Genomic DNA, 14,398 nt, shown 5'->3' on the forward strand with positions numbered 1-14,398 from the left:
ATAATTATATTTATTCAAAATAAAAATAATCATTTCAAAATCAGAAATAGATTAATTCAAATTTAATAATCAATTATTTTATTGTGATTCCAAAAAGTGAATCACAGAGTTTAACTGAACCAAGAACAAAAAGGGCCATTAAGGTATCAATACAGACAGATTCACATAAAATCCCATTAACCCCAATGAAGAGTGAGTAGTGAATCGTGAAAGGGTATCATTATGGTGACTTGCTGTTTTTATTTTTTAGGTCAGATAGAACCTTCTTATTCTCTGGATTGTAGACATTAAACATGTTTAAAAAAAGCAAACACACAAGTCACACGGTATTTGGAAAAGCTTTTTATTGACCTTCAAAAAGGTATTTTTCCTGTACAAAGGGGTCATTTGCATTAATATCTGAGGCTGCGTGATGTAATAGGCCTTCCTTCTGCTTGAGTCGCTGTCAGTCCAACTGGAATAACATTACATTAGAAGGCTCTCACATTGAGGTGAGGTGGGTCCATCCAAAATAATAACAGTGATAGAAGTTGGGTGAGTCTCAGGACTCCAGTCGACATATGGGGCTGTCGTAGACCATCTGTAGGTTCACCTTGTGTCCAACCAGTTCTCTAATGTTATTGATGCCGTACTTAATCATAGTTGGCCTGCAGGGAGAGAAGAAGGACAAGTAAGCAACACTTGCAGCAGCCAGAGGCTAGAGTATTTGGGATGAGTCTAATTCCAAATTCCATAGGTCTGACAGGTCGTAGGAAAAACAACAGAGGGTGGCTTAAAGGGGGGAGGATTACTCACAGGGGGTTAAAGAGTCTTCCCTCGCTCTTTAGCTCCATATTTATCAGCCATGTTAGTTGTTACTGATTTAAACTCAAACATTTAAATAAGAGGTATTCTCTACAGGTAGTAAAAGAAGAGGGGGCTTGTGTAATAGTAAATAGGCATACTACTGCCTACAATGACATTATTAATCTTACATCTACGAACTCTCATTTATTAAATTAAAAGTAAATTCCAATTAATCATAAATGGGAAAAATCCTTATTCTACATTAAATATCTCAGATGTAGATCAGATGTCAGGTCAGCCAGAGGGTTGATGACGTCCATGGACAGACTGAATCACACACCTCTAATCCTTAAATAGAAAGGCTGTGAGATCATTAACATGGTATACTTTTAACACCCAGGCACTCGTTTAGAAAGAGTCAACAGTGCAGAATCACAAAATATAGGCCAGATATGATCTTCCAAAAACCACTGATGCCAAACTGTCTTCTATGTCCAAAACAAATTCATATTTATGATATGTTCACCTTTCCAGGGACAGTCCCCAGGCGATTACTGACACGTCCTCAGGAAGACCCATTGGCAGGAGCATCTCTGGTCTGAAGACCCCCGAGTTTCCAATTTCCACCCACTTTTTGAGTCCTGTGTGAACAGAAAAACATAATTTACAAGAGACGGAACACACTTAAAAAGAGCTGTCCTACAAAGGCAGAGAGGATTCATTTCAAATTCATTTTTGTGGTGTGGCTCAGTGGTACAGTCGATCATCTCTCAATCGGAAGGTCGGGTGTCCGATCTCGGGTCTCCTTGGGCAAGACACTTGACCCCAAACTGCCCCTGGTGCTGTGCCATCAGTGTGTAAATGGGATTAGTTAATACTGATGGGCACTTTACATAACAGAGCAGCTGCCATAGACAGCCTGCTGCTGTGGGCATTCCAGACTCCAACTGTTACAGCGTGGCAGCGACTACAGCTACTACTATCTGTCTCATTACTGTCATATCTCTCTTTCCCTTCTTCAAACTCTAACTTGGTTGAGACAGATGGCTGTCTAACATGAGTCTGGGTCTACTCAAGGTTTCTGCATGTTGAGGGAAGTTTGTCCTTGCTGCTGTAACTTGCTAAATGTTGCAGAGTGCTCTATTCATGACGAATCAAGATGAGAAAATACGGAGTCTAACCCTGTCTTGATGATGGGTCTTTGTTAATAATATAACAGAGTATGGTCTAGACATGCTATGTTTGTAAAAGCATCTTGAGATAGCGTTTGTTGTAATTTGGCGCTATATGAATAAAGATTGATTGATTGAGCAGCCACTGCCATCAGTGTGTGAATGTGGTGAGAATGGGTGAATATGACATGTAATGTAAAAGCACTTACAGTGGCCAGAAAACTAGAGGAAGCACTATATAAACTGATAGTTGGTCAATTTACCAACATTTAAATTAAAAAAATAATATAATATATATATATAATTTATTATTATATTATGTAATTTTTTAAATTTGTATTATTTCATTGTAAAAAAATATTCATTATTATTATTATTTTCATTTTAATATTAATATTTTCCAAGAGAAGGACAATAACAGGTACAATACACCTGATATAAAATAACAGTAACACCAAACAAAAAAATAAACCAACGAACCAAGAAGGCCTTGCCTCCATGGGGTGCACAATATGTGTAGTGACTAGCCACACGGACACTGTCTCTCCCTGTGGTCGTTCACCACATAAATCATCTCTCCTTGTGGCCTGTCTGTTTACCATTTTAAAAACAGAACAGTTAAAAACAAATGGAATTAAAAAAAATTCACGCTTTCTTGCTATTTAGGAAGGCTGTACGAATTTTTTTTTCTTATTTGGTTTTAACCTATATAAACCACTAAATAACTACATCACATAAAAAGTAATTTTCTTTATTCAATTTTACAACAAGGAGTGATGGGTATCAAATATACAGAAGTTTTGTTTTGCTTATTTGTCTTTGTCCATCAACTGATTATACATATATTTGGTTAGACTTAATACAGTCTGTACAGTCCATCCCATTCTAAGGTGGGTAGCAAATCTTCAACAAATCACAGACTTATTTAACCAGACTCAAAAACTGACATGGTAGCTGATGTGTTCTATAGCAGGATTTTTTTCCTTTTCTTCATTCTTTTGATCTACTTCCCTATGTTTCTGTAGAAAAATAGGTGTTATAAAAAAATTAAGTTACCCAAAAACTTGATGTTAAATGGACTTGTACTTAAATAGCACTTTTCTAGTCTTTCTGACCACTCAAAGCACTTTTACACTACTTGTCACATTCACCCATTCACACCCATTCACTCACTGATGGCAGAGGCTGCTAATGTAAGGGACCACCAGTGTTAGCTAATCTCATTTGTTCACATTCACACACCTCTGAACAAAGGAGGGAGCAATTCGAGGTTCAGTGGACACTCTTTGGACACTTCGGCATGTGACTGCCGGATCTGGGATCGAACTGCCAACCTTCTGATTGAAAGACTCTACCAACTGAGCCACAGCCGCCCCGTTATGACAAATGAAAGTTGTGGAAAACTAAATACATCTAGTTGTAGATAGGGATGTAACGGTATTGTAAATATCACGGTATTTCGGTATCAAAATTCTCACAATAATACCGTGGCGTGTGATGGTATCAAACAGGAACTCGGAGTACTCCAGCTAATGTATTTTTTTTCTGGTACCATTGAGTGGGCCGGTCTGAGAACCAAACACCATCTCCCATGATCCCCTGCGCAGTGCAGGAAGAGATGGCGGAAAGCACAGAGGGGGAGCAGAGCGGAAAACTTTAACTAGTGGAACCTCCCGCAAAGTTTAAATCAGAAGTATGGACGCATTTTGGTTTTGCAGGAAACAAAAACGATAGAAGAGAAAACATGGGAAAAAAAAAAACAGCTTACAGACACTGCCAGACCGCGATCGTCTAAAAGTCGGGGAATACAAGTAATATGAGAACACACCTGATGAATCATCACCCTGCAGCCGTTTTCAGTGGTGGACAATGTGGGATTTAAAAGAGATTTTTTTTAATTTGCTTGTTACCTGAAACACTGGATGTGCCTGCACTGCTCATTGCACTTGAAAAGACCTGTTGGTAGTAGGGCTGTCAACGAATAGTCTAAGCTTTGCGAGTGGGCGCCCTGCATGACGGGTCAGGGACAGGTCACAGGAGTCACACATGTACAGCGTGAAGCAGACGGCAGAGAGAAATCTTTCCCCGGATCCTCAGTGCGCTCTGAGCGCGTCTTTTCCACCGTTGGGAATATACTGAATAAAAAGAGATCGGCACTGGCCTCTTCACACTGACTGTCTTTTGTTTTTGTCAAATAACCTGTCAGGCCTAAGACCCTACATTGACAGTGGACTAAAAGAGCCCGACAATCAGTGACACTGGGATAAAATGCAGTTTTTCCTCTTTTACAAGCGCCAAGAATGTAAGTGGACTACTATTTCGTTTTTAACTTCAATTAATGTGAATAATATTTGCTTCAATCACTGAATGAAGCCTGCCTATATTAGGGACAAGAGTCGGGACCTTTAATTGCTCGCACAAGTCTTGTTCAGCACTCACTCAGCGCACTGCGCACAGAGAGGGGAGGGGGGCGAGCGAGCGAGAGGTCTACGGTCTTAAAAGTGTTACGGTATAGACCATTAGGTCATTTACTTGTTTTGTAATGTGTAGGTATATTTTAGGCATGTTAAATCTGAAATAAAAATACCTATACAAGTAGTTATGTCTCCTTGTATTAGTTTGTCCACCTGTTATTGGCATAATGCACAAATATAGATATTCAAATGGTTCGAACCTATGGGTTTTTTAGAGCGAATATTCAAACGTCATTTTGGAGCAATTTTGACAGCCCTATTTGGTAGTAATAAATGTGATTAGAACATTTGAGCATTATGTTTGTGTTCAATTACAGTAAGTGTGTTTATCCTTATCATTCCTGGCACTTAATTTTCCACACAATGACATTTTTTCAAAGTCATCTTTTTTTTTTTGACAATACCGCAATAATACCATACCGTGGCCTTAATACCGTGACGATACCGTACCTTGAGATTTTGATATCGTTGCATCCCTAGTTGTAGATTTTCTTAAGCTCTTTGTAGTTTCAGTTTCACTTGATACAGGCATCAATAAGTCAGCTACCAAAACAATGACAATTAATTAAAACATCCTACACTCCAATTTCATTAAGTTATGCATGAAGATGCCCCAAACGTGCAGAAGAATAAGATGCAGAGATGTTGGTTGAGACGGTGAGTCAATGGTAATATATAATGTAGAGAAGTCGTACCTTCATGGTAGCTGAACACCTCCATGCTGGGCTCTGTGTATGGGTTATAGGCGGGCTTGAAGCGAAGCTTGGTAATTCCTAGAAGAGAAGAAAGACTGAATTTGTATGGTTTAAAAAAACACCCAAATGCAGCTAAAACACATCAATCGGTGTGTGTTTGATCTTTTGGTAAAAAGATGTACATCCCATTGTTAACAGGTATAAGGTAGGGATGTAAGGATATATCGCAAATCGGTAAAAAATCAATACAAATAAGGGTGGATTAAAATCAATTCAACATAGTTTGTATCAGGATATTATTTTTAAACAGTAGAAGGCGCTATCTGCATTATACTCCGCTTGTTCAACATCATTAAGTCTCTTGCGCTGCTCTCTCGTCACTCGCAGAGTGGAGGTAATTTTAAGTTTAAAGCATGTTTCGATGTGAATCAGCTGACAGCACACAGCGGAGACCGCTGCTGGACTGATTATGACCCGGTTGCGCTCCTGGCTGAAACATGACCGCGTTCACATGCTTATTTTTCTCAATAAGAACGAGTAGACAGAAAACTGGACACTGTGAGTCTAAAATATGATTCTGTTCAGTTGTCCTGTTGCAGTAAATCCACATGTTGTAGTCTGAGTCTTCACATATGACCATGTGTCCGTGGAGATTATTTATAAGCCTGCTCCTCACGTTGATATTCAGGGTGTGTAACATTTTGAACACCTCAATATGATCCTTAGCTGTATATCTGTCAGTTATATACATTGTGTCGTGAAGGGAAATTTGATTTAGGGGAAAAACACACATTTGGCATTATTTTTGACATGGAAAACATTCACTTTTTTTAATGATTAAACAATAATTGATTGTTAACATTTCCAAAGATTGATCAAGGAGAATACTTCAAATTTACATCCTTAATTTAAAGAGATTTACCTTATTTGTTTTAATATTTAATACTTTAATTTGGGAATTGTTCAATTTCCATTTCAATATAATTGTTCTGACATTTTCCAGCAAGATATTTTTGTGCAGTCATTTTACATTTTTTTTGCAAGGTGCTGAAAAAAAGTGTGCAGCGGTTTTATTTGAGTTACAGCACACCTTAAAAATGAAAAAGGATTACTTTGTTTACAAAGAAATATAAGAGAAAAAATATATATTGCAACTCTCCATATCCGAGAATTGATATAAAATAATAGTTATTTAAATTTTGAGTTCAATACAGTTTTCTTGAAAAGGGTTAGAGAATCTTGAGTGAATTGTATCGTGAACCAAAAATCGGGATTCGAATCATATCGTGGGTTGAGTGTATCCTTACATCCCTAGTATAAGGTATATTTTAATTAAGTAACTTATTTCTAGTTTGTTGTGAATGAGCATTAACAATTATCACAGCCTGTTATAAAGAAATATTGCTTATTTATTGACAGTCTATTTATTAAAACATTAAATACATTTACACTAACATAGTATGGAGCCTTCCTTACCTAGCTTCATGAAGAACTGATGGAGGATGCCCATCAGGTCCCCCAATGTGAGCCCATAGTCAGCCACCACACCCTCAATCTGGTGGAACTCGGCCAAATGGGTAGCATCCAGAGTCTCGTTCCTGAACACTCGGTCGATGGAAAAATACTTGACTGGAGTGAACTTCTCCTGTTGGATAGTTTTTCATCACAACAAGTTAAAAACTTGAAAAGTAAAAGCGCTATATTGTCTGTGTGTCTGTGTGTCTGTGTGTCTGTGTGTGTGTGTGTGTGTGTGTGTGTGTGTGTGTGTGTGTGTGTGTGTGTGTGTGTGTGTGTGTGACTTACCTGTTGTGCAAGTTTGTACAACATGCGTGCACTGACCGCTGTAGTGTGAGTGCGGAGGATGTTCTTTTGAGCCTCCTCTATCTTCCAGTCATACTTGTATCTAAAAGACATTAGCAGGATATTAATAACACTGTAAGCAGATGTTATGTTACTCATCGTGTGGCTATGTCTCACCCTTGTGAGCCGAAGCCTCCTTCTGAGTGGACCTTCTTCACTCTCTCTAGGTAGTCCTGTGGGAACTCATGGGCAAGTGCTGGGTCTAAAAAGGGTTGTTCAGAATAAATGACAATCAAAAACTATATCTTAAAGACCTCATAGTGCCGTATTATCCCTCTAGAACACTACGCTCCCCGAATGCAGGCCTCCTCATTGCAAATACAGTCTCTAAAACTAGTATAGGAGGTAGAGTCTTCAGTTATCAGGCCCCTCTCCTTTTAATCATCTGCGAGTTAGGGAGACACCCTTTCTTCTTTTAAGAGGAGGCTTAAAACTTTACTTTTTGATAAAGCTTAGAGTTAGGGCTGGCTCTTATATATGCTGCTATAGGCTTAGACTGCTGTGGGAACTGACACACTGGGATCCTGTCTTTCCCTCTCTCTCCTCCATCTGCCTCTCAATTACTTTAAGTATTCCTGTCCCATTAAAGTTACTAACCAAAGACCTTTCTGGGAGTCCCTGAGCTCCCTTGTCTCATAGGTTCCTCTGGATCGCTGTCCTAGTTGACCAACTGCTGTGGACGAGCCATACTCCAGCTGCTACAACTACCACTATCCGTCTCACCACTATCATTTTTCTCTGCATCTCCCTCTACCCCTCTTTCCAACCCTAACATAGTCGAGGCAGATGGCTGTCTTACATGAGTCTGGTTCTGCTCCAGGTTTCTCCCTGTTAAAAGGATGTTTTTCCTCGCCGCTGTAACTAGCTAAATGCTGCATAGTGCTCTGCTCATGGTGGTTTAAGATGAGATAAGACAGAGTCTTGTCTGTAAGATGGGACTGGGTCTTATCCTGTCATGATGTTGGGTCTTTGTTAATAATATAACATGGAGTACGGTCTAGACCAACTCTATTTGTGAAGCGTCTTGAGATAATATTTGTTGTGATTTGGCGCTGTATAAATAAAGATTGATTGGCTCATAGAGAGGGATGTTCAACACACCAGAGATGAAAAAGGTGTCGTGCTGGTCTCTGGCTGGGTGCTGCTGAGGCTGGAACAGTGAGTCGAAATTCCAGAAAGAGCTCTCTATGAAGTTGTTGGTCGGCATCTCTGTAAAGCTGCACAAAGAAGAGGGGTTTTGCGTATTTTTTGAGTGTCTGCATGCATGCATGAGAAACAAAGAGAGTGAAAAAAAATGCTTTTTTCCATTGTAACATCACCAGATACTCACCCCATCTCCAGGAAGATTTGCCTGAACTGTGTCCGCACCTTCATCAGTGGGTGCAGGTGTCCGCAGTCAGGGGGCACACCCAAGGCCTCAAAGTTGTATGGTTTAAACTTTTTCTCTTTCCAGCTGCCACTAAAACACAACACATCACAATAGAAGGCTTAAAAACTGTGTAAAAGATGGTGACTCTGGGTTTTATTGACCTGCAGAAAGTAAAAAAGAAAATCCTAACAATCTTGGTCATTCCTAAGTTGATAAAATGATGTTGAGAGATTTGAGTTTTTGACTGATCCTCTTCCGGACAGCAACAGAAGACAAATCTGAGGAGGAGATTGTCCACCACTTGAACATGACAGGTGTTAATCTCTAAGTCAGGTATCTTGATCATGAGATTGCGAAGCTAGTGAAGTCACAGTGACTTGGGTCACCAAGTTTGCTGAATACACATCAGTCTATACGAATATTTTCTATGATCATACTGCTTTGTTGAACCACTTTCTCGCTCACAATAATTCTGTCCTGCCCTGCCTTTAGGACAAAGCCCCCCTCTTTGGACTTGTCCCCTTTTATGGGCCGAGGTTTTTCTGTGTCTCATGTCTGAAGTCCTTCACACTGTCACTGACGGACAGACAGGCGAGGGCAGACGGGACACATCATCCATATATACTTCTTAAATAGCAGCTTTACTCACTTGGCGATCATCTCAGGAGTGAGCTCTGTCTCCTGTTTGGTGATGGTGGTGCTGAAGGAGTTGCCCTTAGAGATCCAGTATGACTTCACCGTCCTGAACACGGAAACAACTAATTAAGCATAAAGACATAACAGGAGGCTCTGTATTAACAGTGACCTCCTGTGTTCATGTAATTGTGTTACACAGTGAGCAAACAGACATTTTTAAAGTATACCTGATGCTTGGCGCTGCATTACAATACATTATATAGTACTGAATTCTTAATATTTAGACATGATGGTTCACACATTGCAGCACGTGATGTTTTTGGTGCATATTCACAGCCATGTGTTTTATGCTTCGTGGTCGGTACCTCCTGATAATATCTCGGGAGAGATGCTTCATTGGAGCATCATAAGCTTGAATCATCGGAGATCCAGCCCTTATTTTATGAGAGACTGATGTCTGAGTAAAAGGATTAAGGAAGTATCGGACCTCCGATAACAATCCGGAGTGTATTTTGTTATAGCATCACCACTGACCAAGATGAACCAAGCCATGTGCATTTTAAATCTAGGGGTGATAACCACTAGCTTCACATACAAACACTAAAAACATCATTCACAAGATTAGATTAGATTAGAAACACAGGGCACTTTTTGAAGTCTTATGTCAGTATTATGTCATATTTATTTCTCTTAATGGTTCTTTCCTGGCCCCTGATGTAAACAGTCCGGACAGGAAGAGTGTTAATAAAACAAAGAAGTGACTCATTTTGTAATAAATGAATAAGGAGCCAGTTTTTATTCCCTACTTTGCCCCAAAAACCTCTGGAAACCAAACTGGCGAGTTCTCTGGGTTTAAAAAAAAAGTACACTTAAGACTTACCTTTTTAATATGGCTTTTAATCTGGAGTAATTTATTATTGTTATTTTTAATATAATTTTTTTTTGTGTGTTTTAATTATTTCTCTTATTTATGTAGTTATCTATGTATTTAATTTAATTATGTGATCTCTTAAAATGTAACTAATCCTTAATTTTACTTTCTACCCTTGCTTATTTTATTGATTTGTCCATCTTCTTTCTTGTTTTAATCTTTTATTATTATTTTACCCTTTTTTGTTGTTTTGCGTCTCTCTGTTCTTTTATGAAGCACTTTGGGCTGCTTGCTTGCAAGTATGACAGGTGCTATATGAATAAAGTTTAGTTGAGTTCTGTTTTTTTGGTTAAAGGCATAGCTATTATACCAATTTCAATATTAAATGGCAACACATTCCAAACATTTATGTTCAAAACACTTCACCAGGTATTTTGGAACACTTTAACTACTTAACTGAAAATATGAGTTTGTCAGAGAAGGAAGACCTTTTTTTAATGTATTATTATTATTTTGTATTTATTATTATTTTGTTGCTATGGCATAACCAAGTGACTAGATTATATTTTTATTTGACCACTTTTTTTTCCTCTTTATGCTACTATTATTATTTAACAACAAAATAAAACAAAATAAAGCAAAACAAAAAATAAATTACATTAAATAAAATAAATTGAAATAAAATAAAACAAAATATAAATATATGAATGAATAAATGAATAAATATAAGAATGAAGGACTTAAATGAAAAGTATCTGCCACCATGCTGATAAGATACATCCCTCACAGGAGCTCGAAAAACAAATACATATTTCTGGTTAATAACACTGTTATTACACCTGTATAGAATTACAAGATGAATGCAGCTAACAGGAACAGCAAGTTTCACTTAGTTCTAAACCACACGTGTTCACATTTATCTCAACAAAACCCAAACCTTTAACCACTGCATACCAACAAACCTTCTACTGCCATCTACTGGCACACAAAGGTACACAACCAACAAGTGTGTGACTTACACTTCAGAGAGCAGCTTTCTCTTCTTCAGCTCGTTCTTTTCTTTCTCCTCCATCTGAGAGCTGCTGCCTTTCTGTATCAAGTGGAGCTTCTCTCTCACCTGGTCTTCAATGTTCTCCACCTGGGTACCAAAACATGAACACAAACTCTTTACTGAGACAGGCATCTGTGGATCAAAACAGGTCATTTTGATAGGTTGATGTTTACACACAGCCTTGAATATCCTTGGGCCGCCCTCGTGCGACTTGTCCACTTTGATCCACTTGTTGGACATGGCCTTGCTGAAGCCAATCTTCCCAAAGGAGAGTTTCTGCACAAGGACAAACACAGAGAGTTGCAATAATGTAAAGCAAATATCAAATATCTGCAATCATGCCAGTGTGGGCAGCCCCTTCTGCGGTTATACTATTAAAATAATGTTAAAAAAAACAAAAGGCTACAGTACATTTTATGTCAAATTACTACACTAAAATAGAGTGGGGATGTGTTCTGAGACTTCATGATTGATCTGCACATCTTTTCCTGTATCGTCACGGAATTGTGGATGATTGTGACTCAATGTGACAAACTTAACTTAAAAGATCTATTCTCGTCTCATTCCATAAACAAAAACACAATGTCACACTATCATGTCAACAAAGGAAAGCGTAATGTACTCCCTTAAAAAAAAAAGCCTCGACTAACTACTGGCTTAAAATAATACTCAAACAATCTGTAGGTGAACAGAGTGGGATCTCATTAACTGGTCAACTGACTGTGAACAATCTAACTCTAGATCTATGACTCCCATCTAAGACACACGTTTAGGAACCTGTTCTCCCAAAACACAGGATTTAGAGGAGCATAAATACTCAGATTTGATCGACTTGAGCAGGTGTCCTATCCACCTGTAAAACTCACCATGAGCTCACTCTGAGCTAAACCCTCCTGCGGGATGGAGTTGAAGACCCGGGCTTCTTGGCTGCCCTGCTCGGCTATCTCCTTACCCTCCTCAGTCAGCTCCCAGTGCTTGGACGAGCGCAACTCGGCTGAGATGACCTGGGCAGGAGGAGACAATTACCCTTGTTAGCTTATCGTACTGAGAGAGTAGCTTTTATTCAAAGGGGATGGCTCAATGCCACAAAGTGTTGAGGCAGCCATATTGACATGTCCACTGTTTAAACCTAACCTGACGTAACTCAGTCAAACTAATTGCACACTGTTGACGGTTCCTAGCTAACTTCCGCTGCCCTTTAAACCTGAACACTCACGTCGCCGAGAGCTTGCAGACTCTTCACGGCTCCCACGATGACCTGGTGGTCCACCTCGAGGCTGTTCGCCGCTTCCAGGCTGTCCACGCCATCGTCCACCTTCTCAATCCGCTGTAGGAGCGTCTCCAACACACCGGTGTCAGCCATGCTGGAACCGTGCTTAGCTCTGAAGAGACCGGATGTGACGTTGCCTTCCCCAGGGCCGAATGTATCAGTGTAGCGGGACGGTAAAAGAGAATAAATGGATTACCGTAAATACTGGAGACAATTAGTTATTTTATTTTTTTTGATGCCATGAGTATATCCCTCTATAAGCCCTAGGAAAACGTAACCTTGAAGGTCTTAAGGCGATCAAAAATGAGCATTGCTTTAAACTGATATAAATATGTCATATATTGATGGATCATTCCAATTTTTTTTTAAATCTTTTAATTAACTTCAGTATTAATGTGACATACTGAATGTTCACTAATATTATAATTAACCCTTTAGTTACGACGTGTTTAAGAGCCAGAGAGAGGAATTTAGGGGAAGAAAAAAACACCAAAAATGGATCAGCTCCTGCATAATATAATGAAAACTGGAATTCATTTTTTGAGTCAACACATTTTGACATATGTTGATGACTTACAACAACACTTTTTTTTATCACTGCATTATTTTTCATGTAATGTCCTATGTTTAAAAAAGTTACGTTGAAGGTCTTAAGGCGATCAAAAATGGGCATTGCTTTAAACTGATATAAATATGTCATATTTTGATGGATCGTTCCAATTTTTTTTAAATCTTTAAATTAACTTCAGTGTTAATGATACATACTAAACATTCACTAATATTATAATTAACCCTTTAGTTACCACGTGTTACAGTGCCAGAGAGGGGAATTTAGGGGATGAAAAAACACAAAATTATTATCTCCTGTATAATACAATGAAAACTGGAAAAAAAAAATTTGGGGTCAACACATTTTAACATATGTTGATGACTCACAACAACACTAATTAAATGACTGCATTATTTTTTTTGCAAAGTCATGTTTTTTATCAAAAAGTCACAATTTTGGCCTCAAATTGACCAAAAGTGGGCAGTCTAAACTGTTATAAATATGCCATACAATAATATATTTTTTCAAATTTTGAAAAAAAATCTTTCAATGGAAGTCATTCATCACTATCAATTGAAACAAATTTTATTTTCAAAATTTTAACCCTTCATATGCCAGTCTGTGACTGATCCTTTGTTATGAAAAAACCCATGAAAAGCGAATGAGCTTTCTCTATAGGTTTTTGGCTATAATTTGATCCCCCCTACACACACACACACATTACTGTCACCATGCACATATACATACATCAATCTTGAGGATCAATATCAACACACAGAGACCTTCCTTGGTTGAATCTAATTTCAAAATTGCATGGAAAGCTCCAAAATGTAAAACTATAGCAAAAATTCCCCAAAAGAGCCAAAAAAATGATAATCAAAACCTACATGAAGTTTGGCCCACAGTGGAAACACGAAAAGTGGTTCATTCAGCTGAAAACCCTGAACATCATAGATTTTGAAGGCAAACCTACAATGTCAAAGCTTTTTTGAAAAAAATATGATTTTTTCCTGCAGAATAATGGCATTCAAACTTTGAGTGTTTTATTCTTTTAGGTGGGGATTTAATCAGGGCATTTTTCCCATAAGGAATTCATTACTCCAATTTTGGCTACAGATATTCCCACACACACAAAATAATTTCACTAAACACACACATACACCACTTCCAGACATCTCAAGGTATGCAGTGAACTCAAAAAAGTCTGAACCCATTTGCCCTTTGGTACTCTAGAGCAGGATTTGTGCCCCTAGTGGACAAAGGGAGAGTAGCATGAATTTGGCAAAGGGATGAAAACTAAGAAAATGGCGCCATCTTGTGTTCTATGGTAAAAATCAAAATTTTAGGTCCCTGTGGTTTGGTTCACAACAATGAGTAACTCAGAACCTTTTTTTCTGATGTAGTAATTCCAGGATCAAAAAACGTGGTTTGAATGGGTTTCAATGGCTGCCATTTTTGGCTTAAGAGCACGAACGTTGGTAAAATGAGTACACTGGAGGACATTACACTTACCAAATCATATATGTAAAAATTTTGTAAATTGACCCAAACAACTCCACTGTCTTTAATATCATGCCCCAAGCTTAGAAAAAAACACCAAAACACAACAGGCGAATATTGCAAATGACCAAAAATGGGCTAAGGCTTACAGAGGGATATTATTA

The 14,398-nt window shown here is 38.4% G+C and overlaps 1 protein-coding gene across 1 annotated transcript; it reads right to left on the bottom strand.

Annotated features, from left to right (window-relative positions):
- Positions 1 to 326: 326 nt before the first annotated feature.
- On the bottom strand, positions 327 to 12,336 carry farsa (phenylalanyl-tRNA synthetase subunit alpha). Its single transcript, XM_034711932.1, has 13 exons — positions 12,131 to 12,336; positions 11,781 to 11,918; positions 11,092 to 11,190; positions 10,883 to 11,001; positions 9,006 to 9,098; positions 8,318 to 8,446; positions 8,089 to 8,204; positions 7,105 to 7,189; positions 6,931 to 7,030; positions 6,604 to 6,772; positions 5,128 to 5,205; positions 1,313 to 1,427; positions 327 to 647 (listed from the first exon to the last, which is right to left on the bottom strand). The coding sequence occupies exons 1-13, from the start codon at positions 12,275 to 12,277 to the stop codon at positions 542 to 544; spliced, it is 1,494 nt and encodes a 497-aa protein (XP_034567823.1). The 5' UTR covers positions 12,278 to 12,336; the 3' UTR covers positions 327 to 541.
- Positions 12,337 to 14,398: the final 2,062 nt, after the last annotated feature.

This window comes from Notolabrus celidotus, chromosome 20 (genome assembly GCF_009762535.1).
Source record: "Notolabrus celidotus isolate fNotCel1 chromosome 20, fNotCel1.pri, whole genome shotgun sequence".
NCBI classification, from domain to species: Eukaryota; Metazoa; Chordata; class Actinopteri; order Labriformes; family Labridae; genus Notolabrus; species Notolabrus celidotus.